The 21437-nt window shown below is 41.3% G+C and overlaps 2 protein-coding genes across 2 annotated transcripts; one reads left to right on the top strand and one right to left on the bottom strand.

Moving 5' to 3' along the window:
- Positions 1–29: 29 nt before the first annotated feature.
- hacd1 (3-hydroxyacyl-CoA dehydratase 1) lies at positions 30–10864 on the bottom strand. Its single transcript, XM_083936494.1, has 7 exons — positions 10706–10864; positions 7273–7390; positions 7120–7138; positions 6923–7011; positions 6416–6537; positions 3320–3498; positions 30–1393 (listed from the first exon to the last, which is right to left on the bottom strand). The coding sequence occupies exons 1-7, from the start codon at positions 10822–10824 to the stop codon at positions 1311–1313; spliced, it is 729 nt and encodes a 242-aa protein (XP_083792620.1). The 5' UTR covers positions 10825–10864; the 3' UTR covers positions 30–1310.
- A 3464-nt stretch (positions 10865–14328) lies between these two features.
- LOC310963640 (transmembrane protein 236) lies at positions 14329–17871 on the top strand (the record flags this gene model as incomplete). The annotated part of the gene is made up of 4 exons (XM_083936528.1): positions 14329–14726; positions 14938–15010; positions 15771–15894; positions 17174–17871. 4 exons carry the CDS (start codon positions 14329–14331, stop codon positions 17869–17871), a joined length of 1293 nt encoding a protein of 430 aa, XP_083792654.1.
- Between the last annotated feature and the right edge of the window lie 3566 nt (positions 17872–21437).

Here is a 21437-nt window from a genome sequence, read left to right on the forward strand (position 1 = left end):
TGTGAAGGTCATCACAAAACTCTCCACAGTATTGTAGAATTTAGTTTATTGATTTTGCACAAAAAAAAGGTATTTTCACATTTCTATTGTTTTGTTCTTGATAAATAACTTTTCCAGTGATTTTTGTGACATTGACTTTTTATTGTTTCTCTCTTCTAACCCAGATTATAAGCAAAAATGTAAATTTCCTTAGATAACCATGGGCTATGCAACAATTCCCCTCAATCATTTCACATCCTGTTTTCCAACTTTAGATCAATCACAGTCATCCCTTCAGCTGCACAGAAGATTGAAATGATCTTACGATAGCACCTTTATTTAGGAGGGAATCTATCTACCGTTCTATCAACACGGACACGAGATTCTTTATATCATAAAACAAACACAACGGTGACTAAAGACTGCGAGTGCTCACAAAAATCTGAATTTTAGTCTCGGCTACAGCAGCCTATAGAAAAGCTGCTACTTTTTTGAAGTCTCCAATTAGTTTAAGATGCACCCTTGTAAATGAATATGACATAGTAAACGTCAAAGCAACACAGAAGATTGCAGGAGCCAAGCAGACAAAATGTGAAGTTTGAGCTGTGCTCGCTCCAAGTGATACAGTGTGTGAATAAATTAAGAAAATATGCTTACTATTAACCACTCGTTTCACATTGCATCATTTACAAACATACACAAAAGAAGCAGCATATTGTCTAAATGCAGATTTATTGTTGAGGTATGATAGAATTATGAATATTTTTAAACCTTGTTTTGTACAGCCACGCTACTTCTGTATAAAATCACTGTGGTGGAAATACACTTAAAAAATAACAAAACTGCCAATTTGGGTTGGTTAGGGGGTGACGTTTGGCGACTCAGACGACACAACTTTAGAATCTTCCTCCTTTGTTTCATTTCACATTTCCATGGAAGCGTCTCCTTTACCTTTTTCTCCTTTAGACCGGTGGAGTGACTGCTGTGGGTGTGTGTTTCAGCGCAACGAGCTGCAGTAAAGGTGACTAAAGGACTGAGACACAACGTCAGGTTTCGGTCTCAAGCTCCAGCAACACTGGGACTGTAAACATGTTTCCAATATAACCATTCAGACAGGAAAGACTCAGGTATTACTGATCAGTACTGGTGAACTCCTTTCTTCCTTATTATCACTCTCGTCAGGTCGTCATCTGTACGGCTCTTCCGGTCCCGTGCAATGAAGAATGTGACGGCCGATGGTGCTAAAGATGAGGTGGAGATGAAGTGGGGGGGAGGTGAGGGTGATGGTGGAGGCAGGCTGGCTCAAACGAAGGCGTGAGGTGGTGGCTTGTCTAGTCGTCCTTCTCCACTATGACCTCCCCGTGAAGCACCCTTCTCCTCTGCCGCAGCATGTGGAAGTAGAGCTGAGGAAACACTGTGGAAAGAAACAGGATCAATCACAGAGTCGATGCTTTTCTGATTAATGCTCTGTATGTTACATGCAAGAAAATATGTAAAACTGAAAATTATGTGTGATATTTTATACAATATGTACAGTTCAATAGAATATCTCTAACTATAGCAACTATCTCAACGTATGTTCATTATAAGCTTCTTAAAAGTAGCATTTTCTGCATGTACCAGATTATACGGTTCGTGTTACCATTTCAACTCCTTTCATTTGGTACAAAGATGACATATGTAGTATTTTAACATCAGTTCAGTAATGCCATATAAATTAGCAGATGTGAATTTGTGTTTCTGCTGCTTTATAGCATGAAAAACAAAGATGGCTGCAGGTTCGTAAAACATTTAGAGGAAAAGTTTGATGTTTTGGGAAATACACTCATTGGTTTTCTTGACAAGAGTTCGATGAAAAGATCGACACCACTCTCATGTCTGTGGGCTAAATGTAAAGCTAGAACCGGGCGACAGCTAGAACCGGACGACGGCTAGCCTAGCGTTGACTTCCTGGAATCTTGCAAGGAGGCGGAAATAGCGGATAAGTCACAGCGTCATATTGCGTCATAGTATTGGGTACAGCACATGCGCAGCAATGGGGGTGTGTGATTCATTTCACTCAAACATCCACAGTCGGAATGTATGTAATAGGAAAAATAAAGAAATTTACGTAGAACGGTCGCCGTCCATTTGAGCGTACGCAAAAAGTTCTGTCAGGACGCGCAGACCCAAAGAGCACCTAAGAGGACACCATCCCTTTATTTCTAGCGCCATGTGCTGTAACACTGTAACATTGCAGCTCCAGTTACACTGTGCATGTGTCATACCCAGAGCTTTATGTGTACATCAGGAGGAACGCAGAGCGGCTGCGGATCCAGTGGGTCAGGGTGGAGGGGAAAAAAGCCAACGCTTTGAAACCACAGTGCCCGGTGCACAGATAACACCGAGGTGCTGGAACTAAACAGGAATGACATAACAAACAACGCTGAAGCCTAGTAAACACGATAGGCCCGCAGCGATGGGAGTTATAATTTACCATTTCTCTGCGTACAACACCCACTAGCTGTGAGGCTTACAGTAATATCCCAAAATATTGACTGACCTACTGATTTGATTTGACTGTCTTTTTGACATTTTAGTACCACGTGCTGAGGGTGTCCTAATTCAAATCGCAGTAACGTTAGCTCACATGCATCAAACGACGTGACCTTAGAGATTGATGTCTCTCTCTTTTTAAAAATAAGCTGAATTATAATGCATCCTATAAAGCCATTGATAAATAACTTTAATAAAGACTAAAAGATTTGACAGATTCTGATGGTAAGAAAGGAGGTGCAGGTCATTATCTGGGATGCGCCTGGATCATGTTCCGGCAAGATATGGCACAAATTAAGCCATGATTCATACCCTCTAGCTGCCATGGGACAGAAATTGTGTCTCAGCCTTCATTTAATAGCCTTGGAGCATCTTAAAAATAGTCCAGCCTGTAACTTCCAGTTAAACCACTTGTCATATTTGTTGGGAATAAAGAAAAAAAACATGTAAAATGTAAATTAGGGAGCTTTAGAGGTGCTGTTAAGTGGATTGTGACCTTTGGACAGAGCTAGCTGATTTCCTGTTTCCAGTCTTTATGCTAAGATAAGCTGTCTCCTGGCTCCAGTGTATACATATATAACGGAGAATTATGAGAGTGACATCATTCTTCTCATCTAATTCTCTGCAAAAAAAACCGAAGTTTGTAAATTCTTCCACTGCAAAAGTACAAAATTGGAGTTTAGAGGACATGCTGGTTACTATCTCTGACTATGTGATGTTGTCGTGCTTTCAGTCCCTTTGAACCGCTGTCGTCCTCTACATGTCCTATCATAACGTGCCGTGTGGGAGTAAAAATGCTCCTTACGCGGGATGTAGGACAACATGACGATGATGAGGCAGTAGTAGTAGTCGAAGGACACGTTATACTTGTTGGGGAGTCTCATGGAGTACATTCCAGATCTGCGTACAAATGGCAGAGCGGCATAAATGGTCAGCAGCTCTCCGACGACTCCCAGTGGGTACAAGATGATGAAGAGGTTATATCTGGGAAGGACAAGATGAACAAGCTCATACACCTGCAACAAATGTTTATGTATGTTAAAACACTCAACACACACTGGGACTATAAAAAATGCAAATATTAAGGGATGAGTACAACAATCAGTGCATGCTCCCTTTTCACAATTAGCTTACACACAATAAGCATATGTATTCATAGGGTAAACACCCGTCAAATATAAAAACAGGAACAGGGCTTTTTTAGGAGGGGGTCTTAAAGAGACAGGCGCTAAAAGAGAATGTTTCAGACAGAGGGTGAATACAGGTAATCTCACTCTCGCCAGATGAATTTCGTTACGCCTTGCTTCCACCTTGACTCCGCCTAGCTCCACTCAACCATCTTGGATCACTTCATAGGAAAGTGATTTCAGGTGGTCGAGCCAATCAGGAACGCCGGCGGGGGTTTCATAGATGTGACGTAGCGGAGAAGCGACTGTTGTGATGTAGACAACAATGGCGGCTTGCCTCAAGGAAGCAGACGTCAACACGGAGGCTGCTGTTTCATCCATATTTCCAATGTAGAGAATCTTTCTTCTTTAAAAGAACACCAGAGAACGGCTCTGAAGGCTTTTGTTGGTGGAAACCATGTTTTCACCCTTCTCTCTACCGGGTTTGGCTTTTCCCTGCGTCGCTCTCATCAGCATCACAGGTTGGTTTCCATGTGAGTGGTTGAAGCAGCACGTCAATAAAGATGACGGACAATTGGTTTATACAATTATATGCAAGGATTTTTGATAAGGCCCAGCCTCCTGAAATCACTTTGCTATGGAGCGATCCCAGATGGATGAGGGAAGCAAGGCGGAACCAAATTCATCTGTTGAGAGTCAGGTTAGATTACAGGTATATTCAGACTGACAGAATGAGAAAAGCATCTAAACATGTTTTATAGTAGGCATTATATGGGACCTTTAATGGAACCTATTAGAGCAAACTAAGTGGTTAAAAAAGTTCTCCAGCACTGATGATGGGAGCTGGGTATCCCCCTGTGAAAAGGGATGTTGTAAATAGGAAAAGCTGTTGGAAAAGCTGCAGGATCAGGTTGCGTCTGTAATCTGGTCTTCTGACAACTGTCAGTGCACTAAATGGTTGATTACTGTAGTGATAATGGATGTTTTCTTTGTAACGCTTACAAACATTAATTGATGGGAATTATTCAGTAGAACGCTGGCTTTACTTGCTGGGAACACCACATAAAACTATGGGGCCATGAAATCTAAAATTCAGAATCATTCACACATCATCTTGGCTTCTGCTACAACTGTCTGTCACTTCACATAAGTGTAACATGTCCTCCCTCCCTTTGTGTCAGCAAACGGCCTCTGTAGTACGATACATGCCATGACTCAGGGCTATAGAGGTCCTGTATTTAGTCGAGACCACAGCAAAGGCTCGGGGGAGCGTCTCGGCGGATGTGAGAGAAAATGTTGGGCGAACATTCCATGACCAAAACAGATGGTCTTAAAAACATGAGCAGCTGAACATGAGCCCCTCTCCGGGGGCCTGCCATCTCCTCCATGCTTGAAGAAAGCCGTGAAAGGTGGGGGGCAGGGGAGGAGAGAGGCGGTCGACGCACGAGAATCAAAACCCAAAACAAAAGAGGAGCTGGCACGAAACAGACGATCATAAAACACACTGAAGAAGCAGGAAAAAAATCATATTCTTCTGGTGAACCTCTGTCTGCAGAGACATGCCAATGTCTCACCTAGGAAATGAGTCGATGTGATATGTAAGCGTCACTATTCTGAAGTGAGAAAGGCCTCTCTTGGCTGTAAGATGCCAAGCTGGTGTGTTGGACAGCTATCAATGTGTACAGCTGACGTTTCTCCCAACTGAGCTACTGTATCAGAGAGACTGCCACGTCACAAGTGCTCCGCGTACAGTAGTAGGACGGTATTATGTCACTCCAGAGCTCAGAAATGTGTTGACCGTCATCACATTTCACCGACCAACATGGCAGTTGTTTTTCAGCGCTGATATTTAAAGGGATGGTTCTGATTTTATTGAAGCGGGGTTGTGTGAGGTACTCTTCCATAGTCAGTGTGCTGCCTACAGTAGATATTTTAGCCACAAATCCTTATCAGTTTAAGTGTAGCGACACTATATTTAGAATATTTTCTCAGCGTTACCTTGCCCTCAGACAGCTCTGTTTCAAGTTTGAACGGGAGGAACTGAAGTCGCCGTATGCTCTTGTCAAAGCCACCAGACTCCGCTGACAAAAACATGATTTTACCTCCAAGAACATGGGAGTGGCCAGTTTACCGTTGCCTCGCTTGGTTAGTTTGGTTGTGTTATTGTGTGACTTTGGTGTTTTAAAATAATTACAAGCAACTACTGTGTTCTGAGAGGTAAAATTCATGTTTTGTCAATTTAGTCTGGTGGCTTTGACCCGAGCATAGAACGGCTTCAGTTCCCACCTCGTAAACTTAAACAGGACTATCTAACAGCAAGGAAAAGAAGTGAGGCGTGCCGACCGCGATCTACTGTAGGTAATACTATATACAGTCTATGAAAGCAAGTTATCATAAGCAATCATACTTCAATCTATTTTCAAATCTATTTTTGAAATAATTGATTAAACATCTAAATGAGCTACACTGATTAAACGTCTTCTGTTCTGCACCATCTGTATTGTCAGGGCACAATGTTAGCAGCAGTTAGTTCCTCCACCATTGACAAGAGAATGGCTAATGAGGTGCTAATCAATAAACACACACATGCTTGTCTCTGAGCGAGCCAGACGACACTTAATACACACACGAGGCTGCACTACTTCCTGACGTAAAGCCGGTCTAGGCCCGGGGGGCGGGGGGAGCATGCCAGGGGCCAACATGCTTAGACAACAATGTCCGACACATAATGACAATTCAAGCTCATCTCGGCCGCGGGGTAATGGCATCTCCACCTGGCCCATTTGATGAAGTACGGCAGGTGGTGGAGCAGGTTGAATGTGTAGTAGGAATATCTGGTAATCTCTGTCATCGTCCACACAACCAGGAATAGGATTACACTTTCTTCATTCTGGATCTTCATTTAAAGTCAGGGGGGAATGGCAAATACATGCGAAGGAGAAAGTAGCTTGTTTACATGAGTCAAACCTGATAAAAATAGACATAAAAGAAGCGTACCTTGATTAGGTGTGAATGGGTGAATGTGACGAGTAGTGTGAAAGCGCCTTGAGTAGTCAGAAGACTAGAAAGGTGCTTTATAAATACAAGTCCATTTACCATTTAGATTTGTCCCAGAAAACCCTGTGAGAATCTACCTTTGATCGCAGAATGTTCTTAATACGTACACCGTATGCGTGGAGGTAATAATATTGTATTACATAATGGATATAGTGCACTTTCTCACACAGACAGTGAAGAAAACAACAGTAGCAGCAGAGTCTGTGTTGTGCTGTGACCGTCACCTGTCTGATGCTGTTGGTGATGAACCAAACCATGAAAATCCGTGAACACACTTGCACCCCGGTTACAATCACAGAAGTCCTCACCATCCCTGCAGCGGAGCAGGAGAAGGAAAATTTACAGTATACAGCAGCAGAGATGTCGGCACATAAACGTTGTTACATTTGAACATAAATCTTAAGCAAAAATCATCACATACCAATGGCACAATGTCCCACCTGTAAAAAAAAAAGATACATACAAAACAGTTTATTCCTCTCATTCAGTTCAAATCTTTGTCAGATCTGAGACAGTACTTTACTAGATCATGCTACGACTGTGCAAGTGACACTTAGCCCACTCAAATTCTTACCTCAACTAATGCAACAGTCTGGAAAAACTTGAGTGTCCTTGCTATACTCCTGTACAGACCCTTGTGTGTGCCTTTCTGGATGTAGAAGCGCATCATTGCCATGGCCAAGACCAGCCACCTGCAGAAAACCAGGCAGGATTATGTAACAGCAACACAGTGTGAGGAGTAAGACTAAATGCATGGATGGTAAAGGAGTTTGTCTATAGTTTACTGTATCCCACACAAGAGAATCTTTTGTGTTATTCAGCTCTGTAACATGCACTTTTCTCTTCATTTTCTACTGTATACAGCCTTAGTTTTAACCCCAAAAGATCCACTCACAAATGTTTATAATTGCTTCGACTAGGAGACTAAACATCAGGAGAAACCAGATATTCTGTGCAGTTTTGATGAAGTCCAAATAGGGATTAATAATGTCTATAGTTTATATTTTTCTATATCGTTTCCATCATAATGTCTAAAAGTGGGTTAGGGCAATATTTACGCCCCTTAGATGACGCACTACATTCTAGTCCTTGCATGTTATCCTCATTTTGCACTAAAGTTCTTGGTAAAATGAGAGAAAACTCAGTACTTGTCAAGTATTACATTAATGTATACGAAAATAGGCGTCACCATGTGGTTATTTCATATAGACTATTTATGTATTGAATTACTAGAGAACATGCTATATTGTGATATATATCGATACTGCGATATGAATGAACCTTTATGGGGATAGAAGACTTTGGCCATCAACACGGCCTGATAATGATTTAAAGTGGCGGCTCCTGTGCTTCCTCGGAGTGTAAATCAACAAAGAAAAGATACACAATTGCAAGAGATGCACAGTTAGAACTTGTGCAACATTGTAATTGCCAATACAGTGACATTATAGAGATTTATTGATGACGCTTGACTTGACTCAAGAGCGTTTCAATTCTAGCACTTTCGTTACTTGACAAAGATGAGATTGTACATTGTAAAAGTTAACTTGCCTGTTAACTTGTCCTTATACAGTATAAAAGTCTTTTGTCACGTCTGCTTCAAAATGATACTTTAAGGCTTCTGTAAAGTATATCAGCATATTAGCATCTTTCCAACACCTCACCATTTTAGTAGTTTCACATTTTAAAATAGTGCTTAACTGATCTCCACTTCCTGTAAAAGTCTCCTTTATTAGCCAACAAGTCTCTCCTTTTACTTTGGACATTTCTGAGTGAAAGCAGCTAAACTGTTGGGAGGCTCTCGAACTTGTGTATAACTGTATCCCAAGTGAAATACTACCAACATGTAATCTAGGTGTAACCTTCATCATGTTGTCTCCCTCTCTGAACTCAGCCACACACACAACACACTGACGCTGAAGAGGAGGAGACTCCTTTAAAACAGACTTTTGACATTAAACAACAGCTATCATGATCAATAACAACTGAAACCGTTAACAGGATGCAGGGCTGCAACCCAATGATTAACCTGCTGATTATTTTCTTCATTAATCGTGTTTTCTTTCAGGTTTAATTTGATACTTTCCATTTGGTCTGCTCTGATGCACACTCTATTATATCCCCATCATGTCACTTGTCTCAGTGTGTGAAATGACGGTTCAGCTGAGGTCAGTGTGATCAGAGTACATACAGTTATGTGAGGTCAAACTAAAACCGTCATCTTCAGCTGGCATTTTGAAATCACAGCTGAGGGCACTTTTGCATCACAACAAAGCTGTATCCTGAAGAACAATCATTTAAAAATAAATCCCATATAGTAGTAGAAGATGCTAAGTTTGTATGTTATGTTGCAATGTTATAAAAATATAAAGTACTTGGACTTGACTTGTTACTTCTCGACTCAATAACTCAGAGAAATATTGTCTATGAAACATTTTTGCTATAAATTAAACTGCCAAACAATGTACACAAGCACAACTGCTGATAATGATGATAGTGAAAGTAATAAACAGATCAAATGAGCTCCACCTCAACCAACTACAACCGTGAAAACCTACTAATACATAAATGCACGAGTGATATAATACAATAAATAGTAGTTTAACAATCAGAGGGACATGTTTCTGCACTAAGTACTTAGACTTTTAACCCTTTACTATAAATGTCTAGTAAATCCCCGATTATTTTACTGCAGTAACAATTTAAATGCAGGACTGTAACTTGTATTTCTACAAGTAAAGGCATCCAGATATTTTACTCAAGTCGAAGTAGTAATACCAGTGTAGAAGTACTCTGTTAAAGGTACAAGTCCTGCTATTACTGAAGTAAAAGTACCGAAGTATTAGCATCAAAACATACCAAAAGTACCTATAGTAAAATAAGTATAGTATGCCAAGAGTATAGAGCATTTCCCATTTAGATAAAAACAGGCCTATATTATATGATATTATATTACTGGATTATGATGACTGATGCATTCATGTGTTGATCATTTAAATGTTATGACTGAAACTTATGGACCCCCGACCATCACTGGACACTTTAACTGCACACTACCTCCTGCACTACTTGTGTAAATACATATATGTATATACTTTCTATTTTTATGGTTAATAGTTTATTATGCTTAGGTTTATTTTTATGCTTATGTTTATGTCTGTTTCCATGTAAGCAGCGTCAAATAAAGTCAAAGTCATTGTAATGCAAATTACTTGGCAATAAACCTGATTCTGATATAATATGTACCATAATTTATTAGTTGATTATATTTTGTATTGATACTAATCTAAATCAATCAATTAGTAGCACAACATGGAAATATTCGAGTAAAGTAGGCTGCAAGTGCCTCAAAATCTACCTTAAAGTAAAGTAGATGCAGTAGTGTTGCCACTTTTACTTCTCCTCTACAAACTGGAGGCTCGTGAAGTCATTATTGACCCGGTAAGAGCTGCTGATCTGACATGAGCAGACAAGTATCGACCCCCCTCATGCCTTCTGTCAGTTTCTCTAATACTAAATACTAGATGTCCCTGTGTGTTTACCCCATTCACAAATGTGATGTTAATAATAAAAAATCTGCCCATTGAGCACTTCAGTGTCCCAGTCCTGAGCTCCAGTGTCAGCGCGCTCCGGCTATACTTATCACTGCCACTGTCGGACGCACGCACGGGGGGCCTTGACGCAGACGCCGTGCGCTCAGCCCTATTTGGACACGGCTGCAGCGCCAGCCTGTCACTCTCACCCAACACCATTCATTCATTGTCTAACGCTCACACAAATAAACCTTATATTTCTCAATATTTGCCTAAAATAGAAAACGACTGTCTCGAGTTTTCCCCAAATCTTGTGAGCCGGTGAACTGAGCGAGCTGAGCAGGCACGTCGGTCCAGCCACAGAGACGCACAGTCCTATAAACAGCAACACACGCTTGGGTTTTTTAGGGAGCGGCTAACTTCTGGTCTTTTCTTATTAATAGGCGACGCCGGGGCGGAATATAACACACGTACCCGGCGGTCATGGCGATGTTGTAGAAAGTGAGCCATGCGGTAGCGAGGGCGCTCTTCGTTCTCTTCTTGTTGTTGTTTTCCTTCTCCTCAACCGCGCCGTCCTCCTCGCTGGACGCCATGGTACCGGGGGCAGGGTGGGGGAAGTCAGGAAGGGAGCTGACAGCTGGGGCTGGGAGGGAGGGGAGCAGCGGGGTCATCCATCCGTGCGACACTCTCTCGCGGGACTAGTGGTGCAACAAGTGCGTGGCCTGCCGGTGTGATAGGGACTGGTATTATAGGGGTTTCACAAGAAAGCGATACAGTAAAAAGTTAGAGATTAAACTCCTGTAGTGAAAAATGTTATTCTAGTAAAAAAAAACAAAAAAAACAAGCCTCATCAGGAGAATACTAATAAAAAGTCAGTGCCATTCCTTAATTGATGATTAATTAAAGGTTGAATATGTAGGATCTTCGTTAAAAGCTATATATTGTTTAAATAATCCACCCTCGGGGCGTTATAGGGGAACAGAATGAAAGTATTGCTTTAACTTGAAAAATATATTAAGTCTGAATTAATATTTTAAATTTTATGAGGGGTTTCACAATGACTTTCTGTCACGTTCAGTTTCCATGGTACCAGGCAATAGTGCTGGGCGTTGCGGGTTGACATGGCTGTTTGTTGTTAGGTGCAGCTACTGTAGACTGGCGCTGGGTGAAATGGAGCCTCAGTGAAGGGGGCGTTATTTGTCCCAGCAGCTGAGTGAGCGGAGACGGGCAAAAACCAGAGTCAGTATAGGCCGAGCATTCACTCCATGGACAGAGAGAAAGGAGAGAAACGCCCTTAAAACACACGCCCAAATGGCTACGTTTCTCCTTGATCGGTAAGCTAGCTTTCATGTTTACTTAGCTGGAACAGCTAACGCTAACGGCTAACGGTAACTGTAGGAGCCTAAATGCACTTATTTTTTGTTGATAGAATAATTTAAGTTTATTAGAAGGTTTAAGAATAAAATATTTACATAGTGTACAGTTTATACATATGGTATGCTTATAATGGATTATTATGTTTTGGTCTAAATACAATATTTGTGGACAGATGTATTTTTGTTTTGTGAAGACTGCACCTTTAATACGTCACTCTCGCGAGTGTTTTGGGGGCAGCGTTAACTTTGTGGTTAGTCAGGAGAAGCGAGGAGTGGAGCCGTAAAGTTTTTTGACCTCTCTCTTAAACTCTCTCACTCATATCGTGTATAGGACGCGATTCATATTCATTTTGTGACAATTTATTTTTCTGTTTTTGCATTTTTGAAGTACAATATTTAAAGTTTACCAGTTGGCTTTTTCTGGATTATTCGGATGTGGACAAGTGGAAGAGTGCTATGAGCGTCAAACTTAGGCTTTACCACCTACAGTAACGGCTAATGGTAATACTGGGCTACTGGGCCGGGTCTGACTAACATGGAAACCCGACTGCTGGAACTATTTCTTGTTGTTGCGACTACGATCTTGAGACACTTGATGGGGGTGTTCTGCTCATTCTCCATATTCAACCTTTAAGTGTAAACTAATCACAGTCATAGTGACACTTGTTAATGGTGAACAACAATAATTCATGATACCTCTTGCATTAATTCATGCATTAAATCATTTTCATAACACATATGCCATAACATCAAGTATTTTATTATGTAATTTATGCCTAATAACTTTAGCAAATATGAAGAAGTTTATTATGTCCTAGCAAAAGTTACAGGGGGATACATTTATTTTTCAGACGGCATTTTACGTCTGCCATAAAATGTATATAATGCACGATGATGCTACCATCAAACAGGATTGTGTTTATACTTAAACATGATATGCAAAATAAAAATAGGGGGGTTCATTTTGTGGCAGAAGGAATGTGTATCCCCCTGTACCTTTTTCTAGGAAAGATGACCTTTCTCTAAAATCACCTCGGTTAATATTAAACATTATCCTAATAACCTGTGTCAATATGGAGAAGTTACTACTTTTCTAACAAAAGTTATAGAGGGATAAACATTCTTGCAGACTTCATTTTTCTGTCTGCCACATAATGTACCCCGTCTTTAATCACAGACTCTACTCTTTCATCATATATTTTATTCTTATACTCTTCATGATGGCTTATTATTACCTCGGCAAATATGAAGATGTTTCCTCTTTCCTAGCAAAACATTATAGGGGGTTACAAATTATTTCAGACGGATCCCAAACGGTGTCCTAATATGGAGAAGTATCTTCTTTCCTAGCAAAGAAAAGGACAATATTGCCTTTATCTATACATAGTTGCTACACAATATACAGTTATTATGGTAACGGTTTCAGGCTTATTTGTTTTTAGTGTGCAAAAACATGCCAATAACTGTCAGCACCTTAACCTACTCATAACATTGGCAACGGGGACAAAAGCAACTAAATCATTTATTTTTAGTTGATTTATTTTAAACCGCTCGTGACTTTTCCTATTGGAAGGAAACCTGTCAGTGAGAAAAGTCTGAATGTTAATGTTGATGAGTTCTCTTCTCTGTAGGTCTTGTGCTTATTATTATCGAGCTGCAGTGTCTCATATGCATGAGAAAGCACCACATACATACATTATATTTGTCCAGAGGCTGTCTACGCTGGCCATTGGTCTTTGGACGACAACTCCCACTAGGAGTAGTTCTGGTAATGAGGCCCAATGGTTGGTGCTTAACACATCTACAGGTATTTATTAGTGCTGGTCAGACTTCCGCTCTCACTGCCTGAGAAATGCATCAATGCAGAATCTAAAATGACTTGTCTAATGACGTGCCCTAAAATGTGTGTAAATTAAAGACAGCGCCAAGCATAGTGAAGATGACCTAATCCTCAGCACAAACAGTACAATGTCCAGCTGTTTTAGGTTTTGGGCTCCTAACAAGTCAGCAGTACATTTTCACTTCATTATTAGCTTGACAGTGCATGAACACACAGGGTAATGACATGAAAGAAAGTGTGCGTGAATGGATTTTAAACTAAAGAGACCAGTGATAAAAACCAATTCATCCATCTTTTCAGCTCATTTTTGGTTGACTACACCGGGATCTCTTTGTCTTTATTAAGACACAACAAGTCTGAATCAATTTATCTGAATTTGCCTGACAAATGTGTTGAAGCATTGATATGTCTCCAGTATTTTTTTGCATCGTTGTACAACTTCTGACAATTTACAGTTATCACTTTTTGCCACTAGATGGTGATGTACAAACATGAGAAGAGCCACGAGCGCCTTTTACTGTTGGTGGTGTCAAGCTGTATTTTCTGGTTTGGGGCGAATGTACAGGTAGAATATAGGGTACAACTAATGCAAAGCTACATATATTTTAGATTTAGGTCGTCTAATGTGTGTAGGTGATTGATGAAATGTGATTTTAGCTTCAAACGCACTGATAAAAGCATCGTTTTCGAGACTGAACCATCCCACTGAGATGCCTGTACGTACATATCCTTCAGGGTGCAGATTTAGACAACCTCTGTTTTTATCCTGAATATAAAGAGAGTAAAGGGCCAGTCACATCACCGTCACACCGAGGTACACAATGCCTAGTGCAGTGTAAGCAGTTGGGTGAGCAGAGAGCCAGGGCTGTGGTGTGTGGAAAATGCTAGTGGAGGCAGACAATGCACTGGTCCGAGGCCTGACCAGCCCTCAGAGGGACAGGGGTCGCCTCACTGCGACAACAGACCCTGTCTCCCACCCTTCTTTTTCTTTTTTTGAGCTCCACAGCATGGGCTCGGGGAGGACGCTGAAGTTCGCCCTGTGCGAGGTGCTACAGTTTGCAGGCCTGTGCGTGCCACTCTTCATCGTCATGCAAAGGTTCGCCGTCATCGTAGCAAAGGTCAAAACGTCAGCGCAGCCCCCCAGAGATGGCAGCACGGCCTACTGGTTGATCGTGGCCTCCTCCATCGCCTATGTCACCTCCACCGCCCTGCTGGTCTGGGTACCCATGAAGTACATGGTCTTCTGCAAGAAGAAGTTTCTCATCGGGAGGAAGAAGTGGTGAGTCGGTCCTGCCTTTGTCCTGATGTCAGCGGCCTCAGAGGTTCTCGGCTGTGAGTGGTCAGCAGCTGGGACCGCGGTGCAGCACTGACTGAGACCAGAGCAGCTGGTTTGGACTGCATTAGGCTGGTGAATACCATGAGTTAGCAAGTCCTGCAACTGCCATTGTCTTCCTTCCTAACTTCTTTCCCTTCCTTTGTCTTTGTATCAGGAGGCCCGTGGCCCTCGTGTATGTGATCCTGTCCACATTACCCTGCTTTGCCTTTCTCATCGCCAGCTCTGAGGTACAGCATGTTAAGGAGTTTGTTTCATTTGTTTTATTACATCACTTTATCCGGGCTGCGATTATGAACTTCTGTCCCCTTTGTTGCCAAATGTGCAATTGTAGATGCTTTGTTTTTTTTATTCTAAATGATTTTGTTTATCATCCAAAGATACTTCTTGGAACTTAAAAAAAAAATACTCGCCAAAACTTTACATTTGTGACCAGACTTAAGTTGTTGTGGGTGAGTGAAGTCAAATTGTGGAATAAAGGTGATGATTTGTGAGGAATCTTTGGTTCTCAGGGGATGATTATGGATAAGGAGCTACTGATAAGCAGCTTGGTTCCTCTTCCTGTCCAAGCTGCTCTTGTCAAATCATCTGTCCATGAGGCACATTTTCACTTCCTCGCTGGCTGCAGCCCAGGTCCTATTTGCTGTTTTATGCGGCCCTTGCTAGAGCCCAAGCTGACCTTTTGGCCCCTTCTTATCTAGTGTCTTTTACATGAGAGCCATAAATTCTGCTAAGATGACCAGCTCGTCTGCTTTGTTCTGTGTCCTGTTGGTATGAAGTCCTGACTCAGGAAAATACCAGCACTGCAAGTGATTTAGCCCAGAAAACCCAGTACTAGAGGAGGTCAAACATGTAGAAGTAAATGCTTGGTGCAAAGGTCCTTTTATTGTTGAGGAGAATTGTTTGGTTTTTATTTTGACTGGAAGTGAGTAAATAATGAGGTGATCTAATATGTTCAACTAATGATGTATGTTCTGGCTGTTTGCCCAGGTTCAGATAAATAACAACATGCAACATGATACGTTCATGGAGCTCCCTGTATCCCTAGTCCTCTTCTCACTCATCTGTATTGACGTTGTGGAGAGGATACGCCACTGCAGACTGACGGGCCAGGGTGAGAGCTGCTCTCTGAACACATTACACAAATCACTCACCGACTGCTTTGGATCCTGAACTTTCCCCTGCCAACTTCTATAGTTATACCGGCCCGGCTTCACATTTCAGGAGCTCGGAGGCAACAAATAACAGCTTTTTATATCATTTATCCAGAACAATTTGGACTTCTTATTTGTTCGGCTCTGTGCCCACAGTTGAAAGATATTGGTGCAACGGAGGAAATGAGCAGGACATTTGTTAGTAACAGTGCTGAACTGACAAATCTTCAGCACTGTTTTCCTAACCACTGACGCTGTTCATGTGGTGTTCCTCGGAAAAATGCAATCCTTTTGAGAGTTTTTAACGTCAGCTGTCTCACAAAAGTTTTGGCTCCAGCTAGACAACAGAATAAGATTGTTTGGAAAGCTAAATGTATTTTAGCCACTTAGAAAAGGCCTATCAGTTTAAGTGTATGCTATTTTTTGAACATATTACAAACTTTTAGTGTTTCCGAAGGGGAATTGAAGTTGTTGTTTGCACTTGTCAAAGCCCACAGACACAGGAGGTACACCGCTGCCTCAATCGGTTAGCTTGTTTTTCTGTTATTGTGTGACTTTGGTGGGATTATAAACTATCAAAACTAACACTTGTGTTCCGTGGCGTGCACAGACATTTTTGAAGGGCAGGGTCAAAAAGGAAAAAAAGGGCACATATGGCGCGTCCTCACCATTGAAGAGAGCACTTTAGCACATGATTTGGCTCCCAGAGAGCACTTAAGCACACGTATTGGCTCCTAGAGAGCACTTTAGCACATGTTTTGGGAAAATTAGGGAAAATTACTGTTTTTTGTCAATGTTGTGTGGTGGCTTCAGTCTCAGTTCAGTTCCCCCCATGTGAACTTGAAACAGTGCTGTTTGACAGCAAGGTAAAGCTGCAAAAAACAATCTAAATATAGCATACACTCAAACTCCTAATCTTTTTTTTGTAACTAAATGCATTAAGCTGCTGTCCCTGTCCACAGCAGTACATTTACTTAACTTGAACGTTGCCTGTTCTCCTGCAACTGCAACCTGCAACTATCCCTTTGATGGTTTCACTTCTGGTGGGGACATGTTGTTTCTCTATTATACTGATTTCTCACCATGCCTTTTCTCACACCGTTGCTCAAATAGCATTCAGAATGAAATGAAATGAAAATGAAAGTCCTTGTGACCACACCACATGAAGATAAACAACTTAAGCGAATGTAGTTTCAGATTTGCTTTGCTCTCTATAATCCTTACTTTTTCCCTCCCCAGCCAATGACATGGAGAGAGACGCTGACATCCCCTCCACTGTCCTCACACATGTGGAACAGGTAAACCCAGTAACACCTATCAATCCAGCTGCGCAGGGGCCAGCTGCGCCCGGGCAAGCTGGGCAAAATCCTATGTCACAGGGAGCAAACCAGCAAAATGACAGAAACCAGAACGGAGCAGGTGCTCGACCAGAGATCAACGGGACAGTCCCTGGGATACCAGGTAATTCTGGGAGACCATTTAGCATCTCTGGACTCAGCTCTCGATCAGCGAGCACAACAGCGTACCGCATATCTCCTTACGCTTACACGGGTCCACTAAGATTCCTGTGCGCCAGCGATGCTCGAGCAGATGTGTTTGTGGACAGCTTTATGTTCTGGATGGATACGGTGGAGATGGTGAGGGTGGCAGGACATCCCCTTGTCTACTACTCAGGCTGGGTGTTTCCCATCTACATCTTCAGCTACCTGTCTTGCCTGCGTGTGGTGGTCATGCCCCACAGCCCCCTGCTTTCCTCACTCGGAGTGGCCGTGCAGGACTTTCCCTTCTTCTTTGTGCGTGTTGGCCTCATTGCCTTCTTTGGCTTCGTCACCCCGCTCCTCTATCTGATGAAGAACCTGCTGGTCTGCCTGGCCTTTGTCTACTTCAACTTCATGACCAGGCTGAGGGTCTTCAACACGGAGAGGATGTTCTTTTGAGACCAGCACTTCTAGCAAAGACAGTGCAACATTAAATCATATAGTAGGAGAAATACGTTGGAACCAAGAATGCTAAGATTCAGCAGGCGCCTGCACCATCTCTTCTTAAGTTCAAACTACAAAGCCTAGGTTATAACGTAAATGTTTAGTAAAGGTAGAGTCACTGCATTAAAACCAGAAAATCGAGTTATTACAGAGAGATGTGTTCCTAAATATTTACACCCTGTAACTGCCAATGGTGTAACTGACCCTACATGTCAGTTATGCTACACCTTGGGGTGCTACAGTGACTTCCTGTTTACATAGTTGATTTTGCCTGTGCCTGGCGAATTATTTACACATTACAAGCTCAGAAATTTCAACCCAGTTTAGTAAATCACGTTTGAAACTTAAGGCACAATGTGCCGAGTAACAGCTTTAAGAGGAGCTGGTGCAACCAAACCAAAGTATGAATTTGTTGTTGCAACACAGAAGAGATATTTAGTTCAATTGCATGATGGTACTTTTCACAGGCCAAAAGGGAACAATGTTTTCCCATATTATGTGTCAAATGACTGTTGTGTTGTGTATTATTTGCCTTTACGTTCAAACAAACGTTTTTTTTACCCCTTAAAACCCCTCACCCTCACCAAGCATGGCACTTTGGGAATGTACCTGTAATGTCATTGGAGAGTTTATAGCAGCTTTTTTTCTACCATCATAAAGTGCAGTGAATGTGTACAAGCATACATCCATGTTGTTTATATTAGGTTTTTCTTTGCTAAGTTATATTCACAAAAGAAAACCAAAGTGTGAGTTTGTATCACTGATACATATATTTTGGTAAGATTAATAAAGAAAATCATTCAAATATGTGTTTTAAGTTTCAGTAGTGTGATTTTTTTTATCACGTGTGCAGAATGTTTTGACCTCCCAAACATTTTACACTGGAATTGATCCCAGTCACTCCCCACGAGAACAGGTTTCCTGTCATTATCCTGCAAAACTTTCTCATCACACGACTTCCCGCAATCCGACATGGTGCAAAGCACAGGAGCACTTACGGTTACAAGACACAGAGTCGTTAGTCCTGTACAGTCTGATGCAATTCAAAACAACAGCCATGCAAAAAAACACACTACTTTTGTGAAAATAATAATTATCAGGGTGGGTCAGAATTCATTCATCAAATCACTTACAATCATGAGGTATCAACTAGATATCACATCCACTTTCCAGTGTATGATAGTTCTGGTGCTGAGGCGTGCTGATTTAATTAATTCAATCTGTGGATCCTTCATTCACCATTTTATCTGCTGTGATTTGTATTTGATTGATTTTGGGTACAGAAAACTTGACAAGGCATGTATTTTGCACTTTTCTGCTATACCTGCTCAACCACATCTACTCTGTTGAAATTGAAACACATTCCCCTCTCTTCTGCAATCTTCTGTTTATTTTATATACATAATGACTGTAATGTGAAAAGTGTGGCTCGTAGAGAGGAACCCACACGGAATTATCACCAAAATCCTGCAGTTCCCTCTAGTTTTTCTAACTTTTTCAGTCCATTCTGGGTCATTGTTTTGGTTTACTGGCCCACTTTTATCAACCTATTGAATTAGCATCAGGCAGTGAAAACACTTCCCAGTACAACAACAACAACAAAAGAACGACAAAGTTTGTGACTAAAGGTGGTGAACGCAGTTGAGCATTTAGCAGCTGAAGAGCTGGATATTCCCTTCAGGAGTTGGTGGAGACCACAACAGAGCTAAAAGCAGAAAGGACATTGGTTTTACTGACTATGTGACAAGTTTCCAAGTATGATATGAGTCACGTAAACAACACATTCTGTTTGGATATCCTGAGTGTAGCATTTATTCATTACAACATGTGGGATATGTTGATATTATTCAAGTTTTAGGAGAATTCTTTGGGGGTTTTACCTCAGTTTGCGACACATGGCCTCTTGCCTGTTTACAGTCGGCTTAGTGCATTTTACACAAACCAACTAACCAACAGTTTACGAGTAAAAAAAGCCTGTATTTTTCGGTCAAAAAGAGAGACAAATCTAACTTTAAATATGATGAAAGACATGGATATCAACAGATTTTTGGATATGCGCAAACATGAAATTATATTTCAGAAAGGTGGCCGAAGGAAAGAATATTTTTCAAACTGTATACACATGCATATATTAGTGGAATATTCATTTTCATTAGCAATGTAAACAGCTTTATAGGAATTTAATAAAAGGGCAAAAGAGGATTGTCGTTGATGATATGGACAGAAACACAACTCTAAATGTAGAGAAATGGAGAACGTTTGTATCTTTTGTATTTGTATGTTAATAGTACATTAGATAGATAGATAGATGGATAGATGGATAGATAGATAGATAGATAGATGGATAGATGGATAGATGGATAGATGGATAGATGGATAGATTGATAGATGGATAGATGGATAGATGGATAGATGGATAGATAGATGGATGGATAGATAGATGGATAGATGGATAGATGGATAGATGGATAGATAGATAGATAGATAGATAGATAGATAGATAGATCGATAGATAGATAGATAGATAGATAACTTTATTTATCCCTGAGGGGAAATTAGGTCATCGTAGCAGCGGTACAAAGCAATCAGAAGTACTAAAAATAAGATAAAATATAAAATACAAATTATGAACAACAATAAAATAAAATAAAAGTACAGTATCGCAGATAAACACTATATTACAATGTGCTATGTGGATTTTAATGTGCAAAAGAGAGAAAGGTGCATTTCAGTGATAGGTCACTTTGAGTAGTGTGAGTTTATTCCCAGAGCGTTGCTCAGCGTTGCTGTGCAGCGTTGTAAAGTCTGATGGCAGCAGGTAGGAATGATTTCCTGTGCCGTTCTTTAAGGCAACGAGGTTGGATGAGTCTGCTGCTGAAGCTGCTCTGAAGCTTGTCCAGGGTTTCATGGAGGGGATGGGAGACATTGTCCATGATCACCAGCAGTTTTGCAGCATCCTGTGCTCCACAACCTCCTCCAGGGTGACAAGCTTAGAGCCAACAACAGACCCTGCATTCTTTATGAGTTTGTTCAGTGTGTGTTCATTAGATTTGTAGTGCTAGATTCTCTATTATCACAGGTATATTACAGGTACAGGGCCAACTCGTCTGCATGCAACTTGTCTGCACCACTGCTGGATATCCAAAGTGGTCAGATCTCCGCTCACTTCCTCCAATAGGAAGCAGGATTTCCTCCTGTCCTCTCTTTCTACTGACTTGTATCATCACTGCACTCCTCACCCGAAGCCCCTGTGGACCTCCCAGGGGGGCTACAATCCCACAAAAAAAAAATCTCACATCAGCAAAGTGCTAAAACCCTCATTTAATCTTCGCTTACTCTGGCACAGTGATTGTGAAAGTGGCACATTCCTGATCAGATGTGAATCTTCAGACTTGTGAGAGTTCTTCAAAGCCAAAGTCTTGCCAAATGACATCTGCTCTGTGGCACAGATTTAACACAGACTGGAGAGCTATTTATATAAGATCAAAAAAATCTCAGATAAAGGCGATATACTGAAAGCC

The sequence above is a fragment of the Echiichthys vipera genome (genome assembly GCF_963691815.1).
Source record: "Echiichthys vipera genome assembly, chromosome: 21".
Taxonomy (NCBI): domain Eukaryota; kingdom Metazoa; phylum Chordata; class Actinopteri; order Perciformes; family Trachinidae; genus Echiichthys; species Echiichthys vipera.

What these genes read in the sequence shown, in the direction of transcription:
- hacd1 (XM_083936494.1), bottom strand. Translation starts at nt 10,824, where the DNA reads ATGGCGTCCAGCGAGGAGGACGGCGCGGTTGAGGAGAAGGAAAACAAC. An exon ending in TCACCAACAGCATCAGACAG is followed by an intron (nt 6,538 to 6,922) that starts GTGACGGTCACA and finishes CTTTAAATGAAG; the next exon opens with ATCCAGAATGAAGAAAGTGT. An exon ending in CATGTTGTCCTACATCCCGC is followed by an intron (nt 1,394 to 3,319) that starts GTAAGGAGCATT and finishes TTCTTTCCACAG; the next exon opens with TGTTTCCTCAGCTCTACTTC.